Genomic DNA, 20,335 nt, shown 5'->3' with positions numbered 1-20,335 from the left:
ATTTTCTTCAGGAAATGCTAACATTCTAGTTTATATTAATTTGAACTGACTGCTTTTTGTGATGCACATTGAATATCATGCTAATGTACGAGCTGAGATTTTATAAATAAAGCAGAAAACAGTGAGTAGTTAATGCAGTACAAGAAGAAACAACTTTTCAGAAGTTAGTCGTGTGGAAGGTTGTTTTTGGACACCTCTGAGCATAAAGCAGGCAGTTTAATCCTTCTTAGTACAGCATGAAACAGCTGTTATAAAGTTTCTCTAAAAAGAAACATTTCATCTGATTTTGTGATTATTTCATGTGTATGATGTTTCCAAAGACCACCAACACTCCCTCCATCATCATTCATTTCACTTCCAACATCTCAGTAATGGAAATGTGATGTACAAACATCTGCCCAGATGCCCAAAGTAGGAGAAGAGAAGAAGAAGAATGGCAAGTGATGGAAGTTTGATAAAAGCTTTCTCTGCTCTGCATTTATCAAGTGGTTGTCCCCATTACTCTAATAAGTCTGACTAAGTACAGTAACGTGTTCAAGATGTTATAAAAGCAATCTAAATGAATTCATGGTTACAATCACCACAAAAACAATAAATATAGCAAAATAAAAGCTTATCAGGGTAATGGTTTACAGTTGTAATCTGAAAGGAACCATGACTGACACATTGATATATTTAGCTGGAAATGATAACCAAGGAAAATGCTACACAACTTTTTTTCTCATATAACCAATATTCCATTCATGAGTTTTTAGTGTTTAACTTTCCCAACTGAGATAATTTGTTAATATTTATCTTTCTCTTCCTTCCATGGAGTCATTTTTTCCATGATGTGCAGCTGAATGTGGAAATCCTGATCCTGATGTGCACCAGAGAAAGGAGTTTTCTGCTTTGTTTGGTGCAGAAATGCACAACATTGAAGCGAGTTTCTCGAACCTATTTCAAATTTACACCTTGTCTGTTGCACAGTAAGTATTTTTCCTTTGGTCATAGTATTCAATGTTAAAATGTCTATAACTAAAATCTAGTTGCAAAATAGTGTAAATTCTGACCAAAGCTACAACAAATTATTAAAACTGAATGTATATTAAATGATGGGTTGTACATACATTTTAAAGATATTTTTATAGCAGTTTTCAGACTATATTTTTCTCTTATTTTGTGTGTCTTTGTTGTCATTTTTGTGAGTTGTTGGTATCATTTAAATTATTCTATCTCAGTGTGTGTGTTTTTGGTGTTGTTTGGTTGTTTCTTATGTTGTTTTGTATGTTTCTCTGTTATTTTTGTGTATTTTGTAGTGATCTGGTGTGTGTTTTTCTTTCATTTTGTGTGTCTTTGTTGTCATTTTGTGTGTTGCTGGTAATGATGAGTATTTCTCTCTCGTAGTGCATGTGTTTTCGGTGTTGTTTTGTTGTTGGTCGTCTGTTCTTTTTATTATTCAGTATATTTTTCAACTATTTTTGTTTTTTGAGTTGCTGGTAATATTTAGTGTGATTATCATTTTCAACTTATAAATAAATAAACATTATAAAACCCCATATTTTTAACGCTTTCATTTGTTATTTTTCTTTCTCTCTCAAGTACCCCCTGTTGTGCCATTTCTTACCCCTGGGGGTACATGTAGCATCATTTGAGAAACACTGCAGAAGCAAACCACCCCCCCAGGGGGCCGAGTGTGTGTGTTGAACTCGACTGTGTCAATAGAGATTTGAGCTGTCTGTTAAACATAACAGAGTACATTTCTTTGGCCCTAGAAATAAGACAAGTTCCACAATAATTTTTTTACCAAATCAAAAGCTTGAATTTCAGGAGGCAAACATAAAAAAAATCTTGGTTTCTAATTGAGATTGAGTTCCACAGTCATGGTTAAGTCTTGGTATGCATACTATAGCTAACCAACACAACAAATCCCCCACCCACTAATGTGAGTTAATCTCAGACGTTTCCGGCCAGCACAGACTTTATGTAATGATGCTTACATAGTGAAGCAGTAGGCTACCCTTTGATGTTGAAACGTTTAAGTGTGTGTGTGCGCATGTGTGTGCATGTGTGTGTGTTGCAGGCACATGATGCTGTCCCATGTGAATGCCAGTAAAGTCATGTGTCAATCAGAAAATAGACTTTCCTGGTGTTGCTGATCAAACACAGCCACGGGATCAGCACCAACTCATCAAAAATGAATTTTCATTGTCGCAAAGCTATTCCATTTTTCGTGTTTAGTTGAAGTGAAAAGCTTGGATGGTTTGTGAAACAAAGTGATATTTTTTAGCCTATAATTTATTTGAGCTTTAAAACATACACTGTTTTCGATTTCATCTGATCTGCCAAAACCCAAGGACTCCTGTTTTTCATTAACTTGATATTCTATGTGATCTTAAAGGGGACATAATATACTGTACTCATTTTTCACCTTTTAACAGTTCCCTGTGGTCTAAATGACATATCTGTGCTGGGGTTTGGTCAAAACATAACAGTTTTCATCAGGTTGAGGGTGGAGTCCATGGGTGGAGTTACCAGCGGAGGAGATTGTATTTTCTTTCTCGCTTCAACTTGTGATGTCACAAACTCAGAAATATTGAAATGGAGCACTTTTCTCTGTGTTGTAAGACTTATACAGACCACAAACAAGCAACTGGATGGTTTTATTTCACATTTTGTGTGACGGTGGACACTCAAGTTACCTCATATGTGTTCAAAAAAACATCAAAAGTGTATTTTTCATAATATGTCCCCTTTAAGTATGTACTGTCACGTGCTAGCAAACATTAAAAAAGTCCCTTTTAGGTCTCATGCTGAGCATTGATTTACACACTGGAAGGTCAGTTGTTTTTTATTTCATATACAGTATAAAGGTTAAAATCAACATCCTAAAATAAACGTGGACAACAATCAACTCTGAAATAAAGAGAAGTCAGGCGTATAGGTTTCTCCACACACAGAAATCTGTGGCATTATGAGACGACGTACATAAATTCAGCTCGTCGTTTTGCCACCCCTGGAATATTTTTTGAAGAAAGTTTGAAAGGCCAAATGTGGAGCAACAATTTCACCCTTAAGAACTACAGATATGGTTGTTCTGCATGTAAAGAAATCATAATTCACTTGTCAGCACCGACAAAGGACGGGTGGACCATGGTGGAACTGCACCTTACTGGCAGGGCAAGTTGTACGGGAAGACTGGCTAGTCCAACAACAAAACTATCCTCCTGGACACAATGGTCAGGGCCAAACAAAGGGCAAAGCCAGTACTTTCAGGGTCAGCTTGGCTGCAGTAGCTGATAGAAACTAGACATGAAAGACCAGATCGTCTACAGGCAGCCATTTGGGAAGTCAGGCATCCGGGTAAGTTGTGACGTTTCTGCTTAGCAAAGCCAGTCGCCATATTAGTTTGGGGGTAAAACAACTTTAATAACGTATTGACTCCAGTTGTAAGAGAAAAGGTTCCACCATGCCGAAGAGCTGTTATGTGTTTGACTGTTCGTCCAATGCAAAAAAAAAATACAGATATAATTTAAAGGATGGTTGAAAATGCTGGAGTATGGTAGGGTGGAAATAGGTAAAAACTGGTCTCCAAAAACGTCCTTTTACTACGTGTGCTCTCTACATTTCATAGTCTGTAAGTGAACAGTTAAGATCCGAAATGAAAATTTAGGATTTTAGGGGCATCTCAGTGGCTTTAGTTTTCATTCTAGATGGCAAAATGTTTATATTTACATCTGCTGTAGCTCCGTTATAATTAAGTACACTCTGATTAATGGCGTGTGAGGATTTCATCCAAGTGTTGGCTGGGACTTTGTATGGACACTCAAATATCCTTAGCACTAATAACTTAACCTTATATCATCCCCTGGCCTCTTCTGGTTGTGTTTCTTGATAGTTGTATACCATACCGAGATATAAATCACTCCTGTATTGAAATAAAGACGTTTTTGTCATTGGACGAACAGGAGGAGGATGAGTTTTCCCCCATTTCAAGATGGCTCCCATTTATTTACTAGCACTAACGTCATCTGTGACGTAAACCTGACTTCCCGGATTCAGAATCTTCTGTAAAGCTTTAAGTCCTTTAGCCTTTGATTATCACGAGTCGCCCACAAGTCAAAGTCATTTTGACCAATACCTGGAAACCTAAAAGGTAGCTAACACTTATATCCATAGCGTACACCCAGGCTAGTGGACGGAAGGAGACGCTTTACTTCTCCATTCCAGACTAACTCTAAGCAAGGTCAAGTCACTGCTCTACAGAAACCAGTCCAAACAATACAATCTCTGTTTACATTTGCAATGTTGAAATTACATAGATTTGGAAATTCTCACCTGCATGTTTGAGAAAGAAAAATGTGGGAAAACAACTTATGACACAGCTTTAAGCTGTGCTAATATAAATGCAGACAAAATACAAAGAGAGGCCAGTCAAGTAATACGAATAAAAAAAGCTTTAGTTAAAAAAGTCATCATGATCTATTAGTGCTCTAATTTGTTCTGACTTTTTGGGAAAAAATACACAAGTTCAAAGGAAGCAGGTTTGGACATCAGCCCAGAAATGTCACGCAGTAAACAGGTCAGTGGAGACAAAAAATGAGGCTTTGGATGAAAAAAAAACTGTTGGCAGAGGACTTAGTGTTGGAAATCCAAGCCACAACGCAATGATTTATTGGCAGTGTCGTATGTAAGCGGATGCTGTGGCTAAAGGTGACAGATTGGTTGTCTGAATTAATTCTATCGGATGTCCATAGAGTGTGATGCTATAATCCGTCTGATTTTATCACCAGCCTTCTCATGTTTTCACGAGTTTTCCTGGCACAGATATGAAAAATGGCTTTCAACAGTTTTGCAAATAAAGTTTAAAAACATAATTCATGTAATTATTTTGCTTTAAATGTTAGAAAACATGGATATGAATGAAAAAATGGATATAACCAACTTGTATACTTCTTGTCTAAGAGCAGAAATACCTTTTTTTTTATTAGTGCATTACATTTTTTGTTTTAGAATATAGCCTTCTGGGAAATGTAGTTGAACTGTACAAGATTCAGATTTTGTGTCTGTCAGCTAAATGTGGTTTGACTGAATCAGTTGAATTCTATCTGAGGGCAGGGGTGGACTGGCCATCTGACATACCGGGCATCGTCCCGATGGGCCAGTGACCCGAAGTGGTCTGGTCCATTTTGAGTGGAAGCAGACATGGTAACAGGTGGGCAAAAATGGTCAAAAAGTGGCAAAAACGTGCAAGAAAAGAGTGAAAATTGACTAAAATTTTCCAAAAGTAGCAAAAATATGGAAAGAAAAGAGTTAAGCGACTAAAATGAACCAAAATGAGTCAAGAGTGGCCAAAAAATTGGCAAATAAAGAGGAACCAGGTGGTATGTAATGGCAAAGGGTAGCTTAAATGGGCAAAATGTGGCAAACAATAGTGAAAAAGGGCCAAAATGTGGAACAAAAAGAGTCAAACTGAAAAAAAAGGAAACAGGTGGAATTTATTGGGCATAAGTTAGCTTATTCAGATGAAAAGTGGCCAAAAAATTAAAGAATGAACAAAAATTGGATAATAGTGTCAAAAAGAACTAGCAAAAATGGACAAAAAATAGAAAAAAAAGGGATATTTATTGGCAAAGCGTAGATGAAGTCTGAAAAAGTGTCAGAACTTTTTGAAAAGGGGAAAACATTGGACAAAAGAAATAGATAAACATGGGTTAAAAAGTTTTCTGGGGAATAATAATTTAAGTTAAGGCATAAAGAGCCACATGTTGAGCATCACTGACTTAATAACAGCTTCTACGTGATGTCACTGATAATGTAGTGGACTGGTCTGGACAGAAAATGCCAGGGATGAATTTTTGTCCCATTCCAACCCTGTCTTAGGGCTTATTTATTCTTACAGCTTCAGCCAACTTTAGGGTAAGAATGTTCACTATGCATTATGTAGAGTAGATGATGCCAAAATAAATTCTAAGTTAAGTGTTTCTTGAGTTTAGCTTTTCATTCATTTGGAGTAATGTTCTTAAAGTGCACCGTTCCCTGAACGCTGGTACTTCTTCTTCTTTTCTCAAATGTCCAAACTGTTGATAAATGGTAAAAAGGTCTACTGTAACAGTGTTTTAAGAAAGTGGCAGCACAATTGGTTCAGTCAGTCGTGACCTATGGAGAACCTTTGTAAAGGAGGCGACAGTGACAGAGAGATAATATATGGACACAGAGGGGAGGGGGGGTGAAAAGAGGTGAGAGTTAGGAACAGTACAGAAGATCCTGGCACCCAGTCAGAGACAGAGAAAGGGTGGAGAGGGACCTTGTTTTCTCCACCTCTTCAGATTGAAACAGCCCTTTGAAGAGGAGGAGGTCGGAGCGTATACTTTCACGGAGTACTCAGTCAGTGGTGCATTCCAAATACCAGACACAACGCAGAGCTGAGCAGTTAACACAGCGCTGCAGGCAATGAACGACATCAAGCTGGCCCTGCTGGGAAGCCAGGGGGCTGGGAAGTCAGGTGAGTGCTGCTTTTTATACCAGCTATTTGGAAAGACAGGAATGGCGAGAGGAAAGACTGCTTGGCTAGAACTGGATTTACTAAAGCTGCTGAGACATCAGCTTTGATAGATAAACTAGAGGAGTCATGGTGTACAAAGATGTTTGAATCCCTGCAGGTGTTTGTGAGTCCAGAAACTGCCTATTTTAATAATATTAGATTATGACAAAGTTCTCTGTCACATTTCTAGTGTTTCTCAAATGAGGGTACGCGCTGGCACTACAGGGGATACGAGAGAGTTAAAAAGTGGAAAATTAACAAATGAAAGCATTAAAAATAATGGGGTTTTATAGTGTATATTTTTTTGTTAAAATGATAGTCACACTGAATATTACCAATGATTCACAAAATGACAACAAAAACACACAAAATTCGAGAAAAATATACTGAATAATAAAAATAACAGACAAAAAACAACAAAATACACAAAATTACACCAAAAACACATGCACTAAGAGAGAAAAATACTTACTATTATCAACAACACACATTGACAGCAACAAAGAAACACTAAATGAGAGAGAATATTTCAAATACAACACACAAAAACTACAACAAAAACACAAAATAAGGACAAAATATACTGAATAATTGAAAGAGCAGACAAACAACAACAAAATGACACCAAAAACACACAAAATTATGATAGAAATGATCTTTATTAGAACATGAACATAAAATTCAAAGGTCAGTCCACCATTCTTTAAAATGTGTGTTATCACTCTTTCATTCCATCATTATGCTCTGTAGTTGTTTTCTGTTTTGTCGGACAAAGGGGGTACTTGGATTCAAAAGTAAGAGGGGTACTTGAGCCTAAAAAGTTCAAGAACCACTGATCGAACTTATATGTGAATGATGTGATCAGGTTCTTAATGGCTTTGGGAAATTATTTAATCACAGGTTTTATTTATGCTCACTTGAGTTTCTCTACGAAAACATTTTTTGAACAACAATCTTTTTGTGCAGCTAACTTCAACCTTCAAATGTAAATATCTTAATGATACCCATTAGGTTGTTAATTTACATCACTAATCAGAGGATAAGCGTTGACCTACATTTTTAACATTATAAACTGTAAACATGCACTTTACTTTAGATACTTTTGTTTAAATTTGGCTATACGGCATACTGGGCATCGTCCCAGGCCAAAAATGGTCCAAAAGTGGCAAAAACCTGGCATGAAAAGAGTGAAAAGGGACTAAAATGGGCAAATAAAGAGGAACCAGGTGGTATGTGATGAAAAAGCGCAGCTTAAATGAGCAAAATGTGGCAACAATAGTGAAAAAAGGCAAAAATGTGGAACAAACAGAGGCAAAAAGTAGGGAAAAAAGGAAACAAGTGGTATTTATTGGGCAAAAGTTAGCTCATTGGCATGAAAAGTGGCCACATTTTTTTAAGAAAGGGCAAAAATTGGATTAAATATCAAAGAGAACTTGCAAAAATTGACAAAAAATACAGAAAAATGGGCACCGTATTTATTGGCAAAAGGAAGGTAAAGTCTGAAAAAAGTGTGAGAAGTTTTTAAAAAGGGGCAAAAATGGGACAAAGGAAAAAGGTCAGAAGTCGTTAAAAGTTTTTTGGGGAATATTAATTAATATTAAGACATAAAAAGCCACAGGTTGAGCATTATTGATAACGTAGTGAGCTGGTCTAGACACAAAATGCCAGGGCTGAAGTTTTGTCCCAGTCCATCCCTGTTAGACCCCAAAGCTGTGCAGTGGGTGGAAGGGGAACCATTGACAAGTACCATCAGTCAGCTTCATTCACCAGGTCGTGGACAATTTTAAATGATTAAGAATCCCTCAAGGTAGTTTGGCAAATTGCCCCCCAAACCGTATCTTTCATAGGACCCCCACAAAGCTAGAAATGTCCACATACACTCATACGGCAGTCTCTTAAGAGTCTGTAATGGATCCAACATACTCACTTTAGGTCTGTGTGAGGAAACCAATATACTGTGTGTAATGTTCTTGTTGCTTGTGCTACAAATACTCATTGAGGTTTGATCTGCACAGAAGATCACAGAGTTCATCTTATCCTCCTTTAAAAACACAAGCAAGACAACAGACTCCCACACTTCCCCTAACATCACAAACAAAATGAAGAAGCAAGACAAAAAATAACACAACAAACTTGTTTTAGCAAAGAGGTGTCAAGTTCAAGGACTTTGGGCCAAATCGGCAAACTGCCAGATCATCCAGCAATTACATCAGACATTAAATCAAGGTTTGTGAAACTTATTTTAATTCATGGCCAAAGAAATGCCATTTTTTTTTGCAACATAGAGAACATAAAAACAAAGTGCTGCACAGGCAGGCCAACCAACATTATACACAAACAATAACAGTTTTAATAACTTTGTCAACAACTTTGCTACATCATCAAAATGAAATGCTCCAAACCCTGCTTAAAAAGTAAACTAAATGAAACTAAATGTAGATGTAAATCAAAGGAACCCTGCCAAGAAAACATCAAAGTCAAAAAGTTTACTTTACTGTACTGGATGTTATGATGGATTGAATTCAGCCCACATGCTATGAGTTTGATATATGCACGTTAGTCGTCATTTTTCCAGTTTGGCCCACTTGAGCTCAAGTCTGTGAAATTAGTTTGACATGCTTGTTTTAGGAAGTAAAGCATCCAAGCTGACCCCACCCCCACCCCTGAGCTTTAGATTCTTATTATTGCTAAAGTGTTACATCTCTCATAGCTAAGCCCTGAGCACACTTGGTTGAGGTATTATCCTCCCACTAGGGCCCTAGGGTGTCAAACTCGTTTAAGTCTGGGGGCCACAGTCGGCTTCAGTTATTCTCAAGTGAACCAGCTTCAGGAAAAATCCTATCAGCAATCCAAGCAACCCTAATATAATTACACTTATCACATTTCCCTTTTTAAAAACTCTCTTTCCAATAATTAAGGTGCAAAACATTCAAACCCAAGTCCCTGGAACTCAATAACTTGATGATCAATGCTTTCCCTGGAAATTTTTACATTGTATAAATATTAAACACTCCGCATTTGGCCACCAGGCCTTGAGTGTAATACATGTGCCCAATAAAGTCAGATATTTTTAAGACTTCTGGCTGCATACTAACACATTTCTTGAAGTCGTTTCTGTCCAAACACATTTCTGTTCATTGCAGCTAGTGAATTCTCTATTTTACATGTCAGTTATTTATACAACCATTACAGTGAACTTGAGGAGACCCCTTTGATGGTTCCTCCATGTGCTGCTGCTACTGGTCCCCCTGCAGATCCTTTGTAGCCAGACCATGGGCTGAGTTTGTTTTTCTTGAAATCGAGCAGATAGGAAAGTTTTCTTCATCTCCCATACTTCAACCTGACCTCCTGAGGTACAATTCCTTTAACTGTAAAATAAACTCAGCAGATGGTTGCATTTACTTTCCCCTCTCCTGCTTATTTTAATTTTCAGAATACTAGGAAGCTGCTTAGATGCTATAGTGGCCTCTGCAAGTAAAAATAATAATAATTGAACTGCTCTGAGTATAGGAACAATGCAATGTCTTTGGTTTTTGTTAAGTTCTGAAAACTTGGTTAAATTCTTAGGATTTGGATGTGCATGCTTTGCTGTTTTTATGATTAAACCCACAAAAAGTAAACACACGGTTCTTTTGGAGTTATAATGAAAAGCATGCTTTGATGCCATTTTGAGATCTTTTTTTTTCCATATTAATGAACAATAACAGAAGCATTCCCCAAGGATGTTCAGAATGTTTCATATTTAGGGTCGAAGAACATGAAGAATTCAATAATGGTTTACATTTTCTTTAAAGTTAGTCAATAAAAACATGACATTGAAGTTTCCCATAATGCATGTAGAGAACATTTGACAGTTGGGGTTTAATAGCTGTGTTATTTTATGTCAATTTCATCTTTTAGTGTATACAACTGGAATTGTTAAGTTCTGGTTAATGTCTTGGCATCAATGCCTTGTTGATGCCAAACAACTTCTGGTTATGGGAAAGACAATCTTTAATAGAACATGTCTGAACCTCACACAGTTTGATTACAGTTACAGAAACGTTGGATACACGGACAGACAACAAGAGACAAACCAACAAAAGATTTGTCTTGATTTTAATTTAGATTGACGGATTTTGTTGTCATCAATAAAACCATGGATTCCCCTATGGCGACATAGTGCACAGTGTTGGAGATATACAGCATTTAGCCCACCGTGGCCCTACCTGAGTGTTATTGCTGACCATGCACATGCCTTTTAAAACCACAGTGTACAAAGTTTTGAAGGTTAACTCTGAAGAATACTCCATGGCTCCATGTCAGAAAACTGAAATCTGCAGCAACTGGCTTTGTGAACATTGAATGATCCCATAGTTGTCCACTGGTCTGAACTAAGACTTAAGAATGGGAAAAAGATCTGGCAATTGCTCCTGATGCCAACTTCTGGAACCAAATCTGCGAAAAAATCTACAAAATGTCCCCCGATGCCAATCTACAATTAATACAATACAAAATGCTATATGGAACTAATCTCACAGGTCAAAAACTGTCAAACTTTAACTCAAATTCAGATATGCACTAACTGCACTCAAAACACCACAGACACTTAAATTCACGCCTTATTGTTCTGTTCACCAGTTTTGGAGATGGATGATGGAATCCCTCTCTGCCCTCCTGGACTGCCACATCCCACTGCCCCCTCACTTTGTCTGCTTGGAGACTTTTATCATCTATTACACCCAGAGAGCAAATACCTACTTGTAGCCCTAACTTTATTTTTTATTTTTATTTTTTATTCATTGATGGGATCCCCATTAACACAGCAGGGCTGTTGCTATTCTTCCTGGGGTCCGCATATAAAAAATACATTAAGATACAGATGTATACAATATATCATTGGATCACAATATATCATCAATACATTCTTAGCATAATACAACAATTATGTGTCAAACCTCAAGCCATAGTTAATATATCTTCAGTTCAGTTAAGTTTCTGGTTGCATGTCCCATGCATGCATTCCTGTAGATAAATATTCTTTTACACTGTTAGATTATACTTTTGGTAAAACAAATTTCCCCGCTGTGGCGTGTCTAGTAGGAAAGCTGTGTTCATGACTAAAAAAGAGTCTCTGGTAAAGAATATAACCAAAAAACTATATTCATAAACTGGAAATCAAAAGCTAATATAAATATCCCACAATGGAAGAACGTATTATCAGACTACATCTCCAACACATTCGTGACAATAGACACCTTTCAATTCCAAACCACAATCAGACACTTTCTAGAAAATCAACCCATTGGCCAGTTCCTCTGATGTTCCATGACCTCTTTTAAAATGAATGAGCTCTTAATAATTGATTTACTTATTAAGATTTTTATCCTATGGAGCTCATTTGGGATGTAGAGAAATAGGAAAAACACATCATAGAAACTCAGCTCCAATACGTCATACTGTTTGTTCATAGAGACAAACATCTGTGAGGAAGTTTTCAGCCACTTGTTGGATCCGTGGAACAAATAATGAAGACAGCTCTGAGGGTACCTGATAAAGTAGTCGTTGGCTATGAGTTACATTGTGTTGCTGAACTATGGCAGAGAACGTTACACACAGCGGGGGGGTTGGACCGTCTACTGTATTCACGGTCCATCTAACAATGGGATGTCTCCATTCAGGAAGGCTCTGCTGTTACTGTGGAGATGCTGTAGTTTCTGAAGGCTGTGCGTGTGTCTGCTTATTATGTTTGCCTGTTCGTTTGCTGCTCTACTTGTTGGTCTCTGGGCAAGTTGTGTTGTTTTTGCTCTTTCAAAGTATATTACCAGATGGCCTCATTATGCTGAATGAGCTTTTTGTGTTTTACAGAGTTCATGCATGAGTAACTTGCTGTGCATATCCATATTTGCGTGTTCCCAAACTATATCCTCTGTCAGGAGGCCCACTTTTACCAAAGAGCTTCTCCCAGTACGTTAAAAACTTCAGACTGTAATTGGAACAGATTGTCTGTTGGACAAAAATTGGCCCAGTGAACGGGTTTTATGTCTAGCTCAAAGTACAGAGGTAAAACAGGGGGAAACACGAACTGTCCCCTTTGCCAAATACAAACACCGCCTTGCCAGCAAAGCTTTTATCATGCTAGGCTACAATTTCTCTCCTTGACTCAAGGAAATCTTTGAAAATCTAAGCATTTGAGCGAAGTTCAAGATTTTCTATTTTGAGTGTAACATGGTACCATTATTTATGCAGATATGTTTCACCACTTCTGCTTTCCTCAGCTGTCCTCGTGCGGTTCCTGACCAGACGCTTCATTGGTGAATATGCTTCAAACGCCAGTGAGTGTCACACATCTCGACAAAAATGTACCTTGAAGTTTGAGCCCCAAGAACTTTTTTCCTGTCCAATAAAATGCATTTTATTTATTTTTTAGTATTAGCTTAAAACACTTGTACGATAGGATGACCACTGTCTCACAGCTTTAACGGTTCAACCCACATTTGCTGCATTTTTTTGTTTTGTTTCTACATTTGCTTTTTCTCCTTTTTCTTTGTTCTACTTTTTTTTTTACTGTATTGTCTATTTAAAAATAGTTCATGTACTTTTTTGAACATTTTAATTAAACTAATATAACTATGGTTAAAAAGTTATCTATCAGCCCATTTCATGTTAATAATGTACTTTTTCAGGTAATTTTAATGTATTCGTTTGCTCTAATATAAACATATTTGTTGATCATATTGACTGTTCCTCACAGACTCCCTGTACCATAAAAGACTGTCAATCGATGGTCGGCAGCTGAATCTGGAAATTTTTGACCCTTGCTCTCAGGTAAAGCTTTTCTATGACAGATGTGATCCACCCTAACTCAATGGAAACCTGTCTGAAGAACTAAAAACAGAACTAATATTTATGTTAGAAGCTGCAGCAGGATTCCATAGTTTCCTGTTTGAAGTGGTAGAAATCCTTTAATCAATAAAGAATTTGAAATATGTATCATATTATCACTGTGCATTACATAAGTAGCTGTGAAATAAAACTGACAAAACTCACTCTTATCCTGATATTAAAACAGTTTTCATTAGTATTTTTAATCCAGAAATTCAAAAAGATCATAAATTCCAATCTTTTTTTAGCAAGAGTTGGATAATGAAAAATGCTTTAAAAATACATAATAATAATAAATAATAATTAAAGCCGCAAGCGGCCGTCGCAGTGTCTGAAGAAGTGGCCGAGGTTGGTAACCCAATATTGGGGGTTAGGTGGTAAATTTGCGGAAATTTTGTGCTAATTGGTAAAAAACAATAGCTGAGATATTGCATTTAAAATGCTTTCGCATTAGCAATAAAAACCTAGTAATAGCATTAGCATTAACCTAATATTAGCATTAACCTAGCGATAGCATTAACCTAGCATTAGCATTAGCTTGCAATACTTTAGCATTGGCATAAACCGAGCATTAGCATTTAAGTAGCCTTAGCATTAGCCTTACAATAATATTGACCTAGAATTAGCATTGGGTTAACATTAGCATTAGCCTATCATTACCAATAACCTGGTATTACCGTTTGCCTTGAAAATAGCATTAGCTTTATCCTACCAATAGCATTTACCTAGCATTAGCAATAGCTAGCAATAGCTTAGCATTAGCAAAAAGCTAACATTAAAATTAATGTAGTGTTAGCTTTAACCTAGCAATAGCAATTATAATAATAGTAAATTAAAGCAATTACAATAGGTTTATTTGTCTTATTCTGGGACTTTGGACCATAATAATAATTTAAAAAATCAAGGCACCATATTCCATATTACTGCCTCCTACTGTTAGATATAAGAATAACATGCACTTCTCTTATAAGTCAGTATTTTTGTACATTTTGAATTTTTTAGTGATTGTGTCAATGCAAATCCCTGCAACCAACTGTAAACAGGTCCACGGCCCACTTTTAGGTCCTGACCCACCTGTTGAGAACATCTGTCTTAACCCTTTGATGTCTTCACAATGAGTAAAGATAGCAACAGATGTGGCTGGTTTTCATGCTGTAGAATAGATGCATGTAACCCTGAATGATCCATGCTTGTACATTCCCTTTGGTACAGTAAGTACACAATGTTTAAAACCCAAACGGGTTTATTTACGAGAGTCTCTGGAGACGATGTACACCTCGACTGTCCCTATTGAAGACAGGCGCCTCGTAACCTGCTCCAATCTCTTATAGGGAGACTAAAGACCTTTTACTGCAGGGTCACTATTTTATTGGAAAACCCTGAAGCTCAGCAGAACAAGAGCCGTTCTTTGTCTGTGCTGGTTATTGACTCACTGTAATGTTCAGCCTCTCCGACACAACCAGCTTAAGAAACTCTGAAGTCAATAAAAACACAACGGTTTAAAGTACTCAGACACATCCTAAGGTTCTTGTCCTGTTAGCATGCATCTTCTCAAGGTCAAAACAATGTTCACCAGATTAAAGTTTGACAGTTCACGTGTTTTTAGTCTTTCTAAACTTTGTACTGTCAGCAAAATAAACTGCAGCTGATGACTTCATTTGTGCACCGTTTCTAAAAGATACAATTTAATAAAACTCTGGCATCAGTTATTTCTCTGCGGGTGAAGGCATTTACCAAAATAAAAGCATGTGTTTTTGTGGGCAGGGCTCAGAGGCCAGGTGCATCCTGGAGGAGCCGGTGGATTGGGCCGATGGCTTTGTGGTGGTGTACAACATCAGTGACCGCACGTCTTTCATCAACGCCAAAAACATCCTGCGGCAGATTCGAGAGGCACGCGTGGACAACTGCAAAGGGTTGGAACTTACAGTCATGTTTTAGTTTGTCTCAAGAAAATATCATGTTACTGGCATCAGCAGAATGTAGAGCTGACGTGGGCAATTGGTGACCCGGGGCCACATGTGGTCCTCAGTCTGATTTTTTATGGACCCCAAAGCAAATTCCCAAGAAATTGTAATATGAAACCCACAATAATACACAAAATAACTCCCAAAATAACACAAAAACACACAAATTAGCGGCAAAATGCACAAAGTACACAAAAAACTCAACACAACAAACAAAATGACTACAAAAAAACACATTACAGAATAGCTCCAAAGACATAGAAATTGTTAGCAGAATTTACACGAAATGACATAAAATTACAACAAAAATACAGAAAACGACCCAAAAATGCACAAATCGACAACAAAAATGCAGAAAATGATGGAAAAATACACAAATTTACAACAAGAACACAAAAAATTACAAAAAGAACACGACTCCATAAACACACAAAATGGCTAAAATCTGACAAAACGTCAAAACTACTGACAAAGGAAAAAAAAAGTATAGAAAAAAACTCAAAATATGACAAAAAAACCCCCAAAATGACTACAAAACAACAACACATTGCAGAATAGCTCCAAAGATACACTGTTACACAAAATGACAGGAAAATACACAAAACAACAACAAAAATACAAAAAGTAACAAAAAACACGTACGTAATGACACCAAAAAAAAGACAAAATGGCTAAAAATTGACAAAACGTCAAAACCACAGACAAACTTTTTTCCTCCGTGTAAATGCTGACATGAATATTGATCATATGGCCCTCGGATCAGATACAATCACAGTTTTGTGGCCCCTGCAGTGATAGACTTGCCCATCCCTGATGTAGAGGGTTGAGAGGACAGTAGGTTCTATCAATAACCTCAACAGTAACTTATTCCTAAACAGACCAATGACAAGATACAGAACTAGAGCCGTTTCTAGCTTTGTGATTATGTTGAGAACTCTACTTAGAACTGTCAGATTTCAAAGTCCTCACTAGCACTGTGTTTCCAGGGAGATGGATGTTCCCGTGTGCCTCGTGGGAAACAAGCAGGACCTTTGCCACGCCCGCCAGGTGTGTGAGGATGAAGGACGCTGCCTGGCACAAGAAAACCGCTGTCGCTTCCAGGAAGTATCTGCAGCCGAGAGCTACCAGGACATTTCCAACCTCTTCACACAGCTCATCCGGCAGGTGATGGACCACCTGAAGTACCGCGCTGATAGGAGACGCTACAGCGGATCCAAGTCCATGGCCAAGCTCATCAACAACGTATTCGGCAAGAGGAGGAAGTCAGTGTAATGAGGGGTGGTTGAAATAGAGGGTTTAGGAACCAGAATAAAGGGAAAAGTGGTCAAACAGACAACGTTGTAAACACTCACTACAATTACCAGTGCCTTCTTTATGGAGGTAGATTTATGTCTTTATTATTCAATAAAAAAAAAGTTTACTTCAATCAAAAATAAATATTTTCAATCAAAGAAAAAAAGTGTTCAAATGCGAAAAGAAAAATTTGAGACTCAAATAATTGCATTGAACACTTTTTTTCTTTGATTGAAAATGTTTTTTCTTAATTTTTTTATTGAAGTCTTCTTTTTTGTATTTGGGCCATATTATGGGTAATGTGTGTCTTTATTATTCAATCAAAAAATAAAAAAAATTCAATGTTAAAAAAAAAAAATGATTTTCAATAAAAAAAAAAGTGTTGAAATGCAATTATTTGGGTCTCAAATATCTTTTTGCATTTAAACCTTTTTTTTTCTTTTTTCTTCTTTAATTGAAAATATTTATTTTTGATTGAAGTAAACTTTTTTTGTTTGAAGTAAACTTTTTTTTAATTGAAAATTATATATTTTTTTGTTGAAAAGTTTTTTTTTTTTTTTTTATTGAATAATAACGACACAAATCTACCTCCAAACTTCTACACTGTGACTAATCAAATGCAGTCAAGTAAATAAATGATGTGCTCAAAAGCAGAAGTGGCCATTTTTCTAAACAATTCCCATTAAAAAAACCCACATTTCATTTTATAAAAACCTTGTTCTTCTTGCAACAGTTAAAATATCAATATAAAAACATGTAACAGTAGATGAGCTTTCTGGAATGAAATGAACCTTTAACATTGGTTAGAAGAAGTCGCTTTACTTATTGAAAGGTTATAAGGAGATCACTGATTGGAGGAGAAAGGTTACTTAATTATTACAGGGAATTTGACCTGCTTATTGTTTACTTTGGAGATGATTCACCACTGATAGGGTAACATAACAATCCTATTCAGTTTGTATTTTAGCACTGAAGGCTAACTCTGACCTACAAAACAAACGGTAATGATTCACTCAGTCACCCATGCCTTTTATGGCTCACTGTGCTACATTACATCGTCCTTCCTCATTCCTTAGTCAAGGTATTCACGTTAACCTGTTCATATGCTGTGTAGAGTTTTTGCTTCAGTTTGCACGTTTGAACTTTGTTTTAAACTTTTATATGTTTTTATGCTTTGGATTTATACAGCTGCAATAAAAGTTACACATATAATGAGCAAAATTGTGTTTAATGAAGGCAGAGGCTTCGCTAAAACTTTACCCTGATGTTGGAAATCATCCGTGTAGACAGCGTAGGCCTGAGCGTATCTTATAGCAGCATATCCGTCATACGCGTATCTTTCTCTCTTCACACAGCTCATCTGTTTAACTCCAAGTGGTGTCATAACATGTCAAGAAGTAAGACTGATCAGCTGTTGTTAAGCTAACGACACTCACAATGTTCTCTCACTTATCTAAAAAAAACAACAACCAAAAAATGTGTCCAACACTTCCTCACAATCACGTGTTCTCACAATAAGACGGTGAAAATACAAGATGAAATATAGTCAAAAATAACGTTAAAAAACACTGAAAATGAGGTAAACTTCAGATCCAGGTGTTTGAATGCTTTGCTGAATTTCTATGTGCACGTATCAATTTACACCCTTCAAGGAATTATTATTTAAATTAACGTACAATAACGTTAGAATTAGAGGTCGACCGATATGGGATTTTCAAAAGCTGATCCAGTACTAATATATTATATTATATCCTTATCCTATTATATCGGCTTTTTCTATGTAAGCCTATTGGCTTCTACCTCTCCCATGCACATGCTATTATTACTTTTTTGTTGTTGTATATTCATACAGCTGCTCCAAAGTGCTAAAAAAAAAAAAAAAAAAAAAAAAAAAAAAAAATAATTGGCCAATGGCCGATATATCAGTCGACCTCTACTTAGAATTGACTTATTTAAGTATAAAAATTGCTAGATTGGGTCTCCTCAAATCCTGAACTGATACTTAAAGCCCTTTTTGGCAGGAAAAAAGATCAATTATATTGATTCAAATCAGTGTGACACCATGTGGAATAAAGACTTGTGATGAATGCTGCTTTTGTATTAATTAAAGTTGAACATTATCTAATAGAAAAATGCTGTGTTTGAGTTCTGCTTTGGGGGGTTTGTAGGGTTCGGGTTCATCTGTTTCACTTTGGGTTAAACTTTAATTATAAGACTGTAACTGTGTACATTTACAGTGTCTACATCATTGTCTTATGTGTATTATTGCTCCTGTGTATTACTAAAAAATACTAGGAGACAGGGTTGGGGTGAATTTTAATTGTAATCGCGTAATTGTATTTGGCATTTGAAAATTTTCCATATCTCCATTAATATTCGTACAGGTTTGATGCTTACATTTATGAAAATCTCATCTCAAGTGGAGTATTTTATTTAAATAGACCGAAGCTGTACGACCTATCAGTAAAAAGATCGATAGGGGTCAAAGTTCATGACGTCACAAATCCCCCCCCTATAACTTGACCACAAATTGAGATACTGGTACCATTGAACAACATTTCCTTTCAATGTGTGACCTACCTGTAAAACGATCGGTAGGGGATAAAGTTCATGACGTCACACAAAAAAAAAACCTTTTCCCTATAACTTGGCCACAAATTGAGATACAGTGCTCAGACTGGTACCATTGAACAACATTTCCTTTCAATGTGTGACATTGGCCTTCGCTCAAGGTCATATTTAAGTTCATGGTCAGCCTTCTGTTTTTCCTGCATTATATAACGTGTCAGCAAATCCACATACAGGTCATTTTTGCCAATTTTCATTTGACAAATACATATTCGCCTTGCCTAGTTTTAATTATAATTTTAAAAATCTGATGGTGTTGTAATTTAGTTTAGATAATTGACTTTGTAATTGTAATTGCCATGAAAATTCTATAAAGATACTCAATTATAATTTAACACTAAACTGGGGAACCATGTTACAGTTCTATGTACTGTACAATGTTCTACACAGGTGTAGTTAACAATTATGAAAATAACCAATAGATAGGAAAGAAATTAGATGATAGATATTTGTTTTTAGTGTATTTTACAGCTGATTTATAGGAAATGCTAACAGAAAACTAACACATAAGGAAGGTTAACTTTTATTAGGTTATTTATTACAGGATCAGTAATTGTAATTAATTGTAAATGAGAACATAATTGTAATTGACTTTCTGATGATAAAAAATTAATAAATGTCATTTTAATTGCAATTGGAAAAAATGCTGATCACTGTAATTTTAATTGAATTGTAGTTGAACATGGGTAATTGAAAACGTAATTATAACAGAAAAATTTAATTAATCCCAACCCTGCTAGGAAATTAGAAATTTAAAAAAACAAAAACCTGATTGCATTTAAACACACTTGTTTTACCTAAAGACTCCACTAGATGGCAGCACAGATGTAGCATTAAAAGTGGCTAATTTTACTTTACCAGTTAAATTTTTCATGATCATGATCATACAGTGTAAAACCACGTGATTGACTGTTACAGCTATCATATATAAATTAATTGAAATGTCAATGTTAGCTTCGAAAAACAATGATCAAAATGTAATTCTTCTGTGAATGTGGAAACAATGCTTCCCTTGACGTCATCATATTGTTGAAACATAATGTTGATTCTGTCTGACACTTTA

The 20,335-nt window shown here is 36.3% G+C and overlaps 1 protein-coding gene across 1 annotated transcript; it reads left to right on the top strand.

Annotated features, from left to right (window-relative positions):
* The first annotated feature begins 6,256 nt into the window (after positions 1 to 6,256).
* rerglb (RERG/RAS-like b) lies at positions 6,257 to 16,773 on the top strand. Its single transcript, XM_028450668.1, has 5 exons — positions 6,257 to 6,484; positions 12,781 to 12,837; positions 13,257 to 13,330; positions 15,152 to 15,300; positions 16,338 to 16,773. The coding sequence occupies exons 1-5, from the start codon at positions 6,433 to 6,435 to the stop codon at positions 16,621 to 16,623; spliced, it is 618 nt and encodes a 205-aa protein (XP_028306469.1). The 5' UTR covers positions 6,257 to 6,432; the 3' UTR covers positions 16,624 to 16,773.
* The last annotated feature ends 3,562 nt before the right edge of the window (positions 16,774 to 20,335 follow it).

The sequence above is a fragment of the Gouania willdenowi genome, chromosome 6, assembly GCF_900634775.1.
Source record: "Gouania willdenowi chromosome 6, fGouWil2.1, whole genome shotgun sequence".
Classification (NCBI taxonomy): domain Eukaryota; kingdom Metazoa; phylum Chordata; class Actinopteri; order Blenniiformes; family Gobiesocidae; genus Gouania; species Gouania willdenowi.
This window is presented reverse-complemented; position numbering and strand designations above follow the sequence as displayed.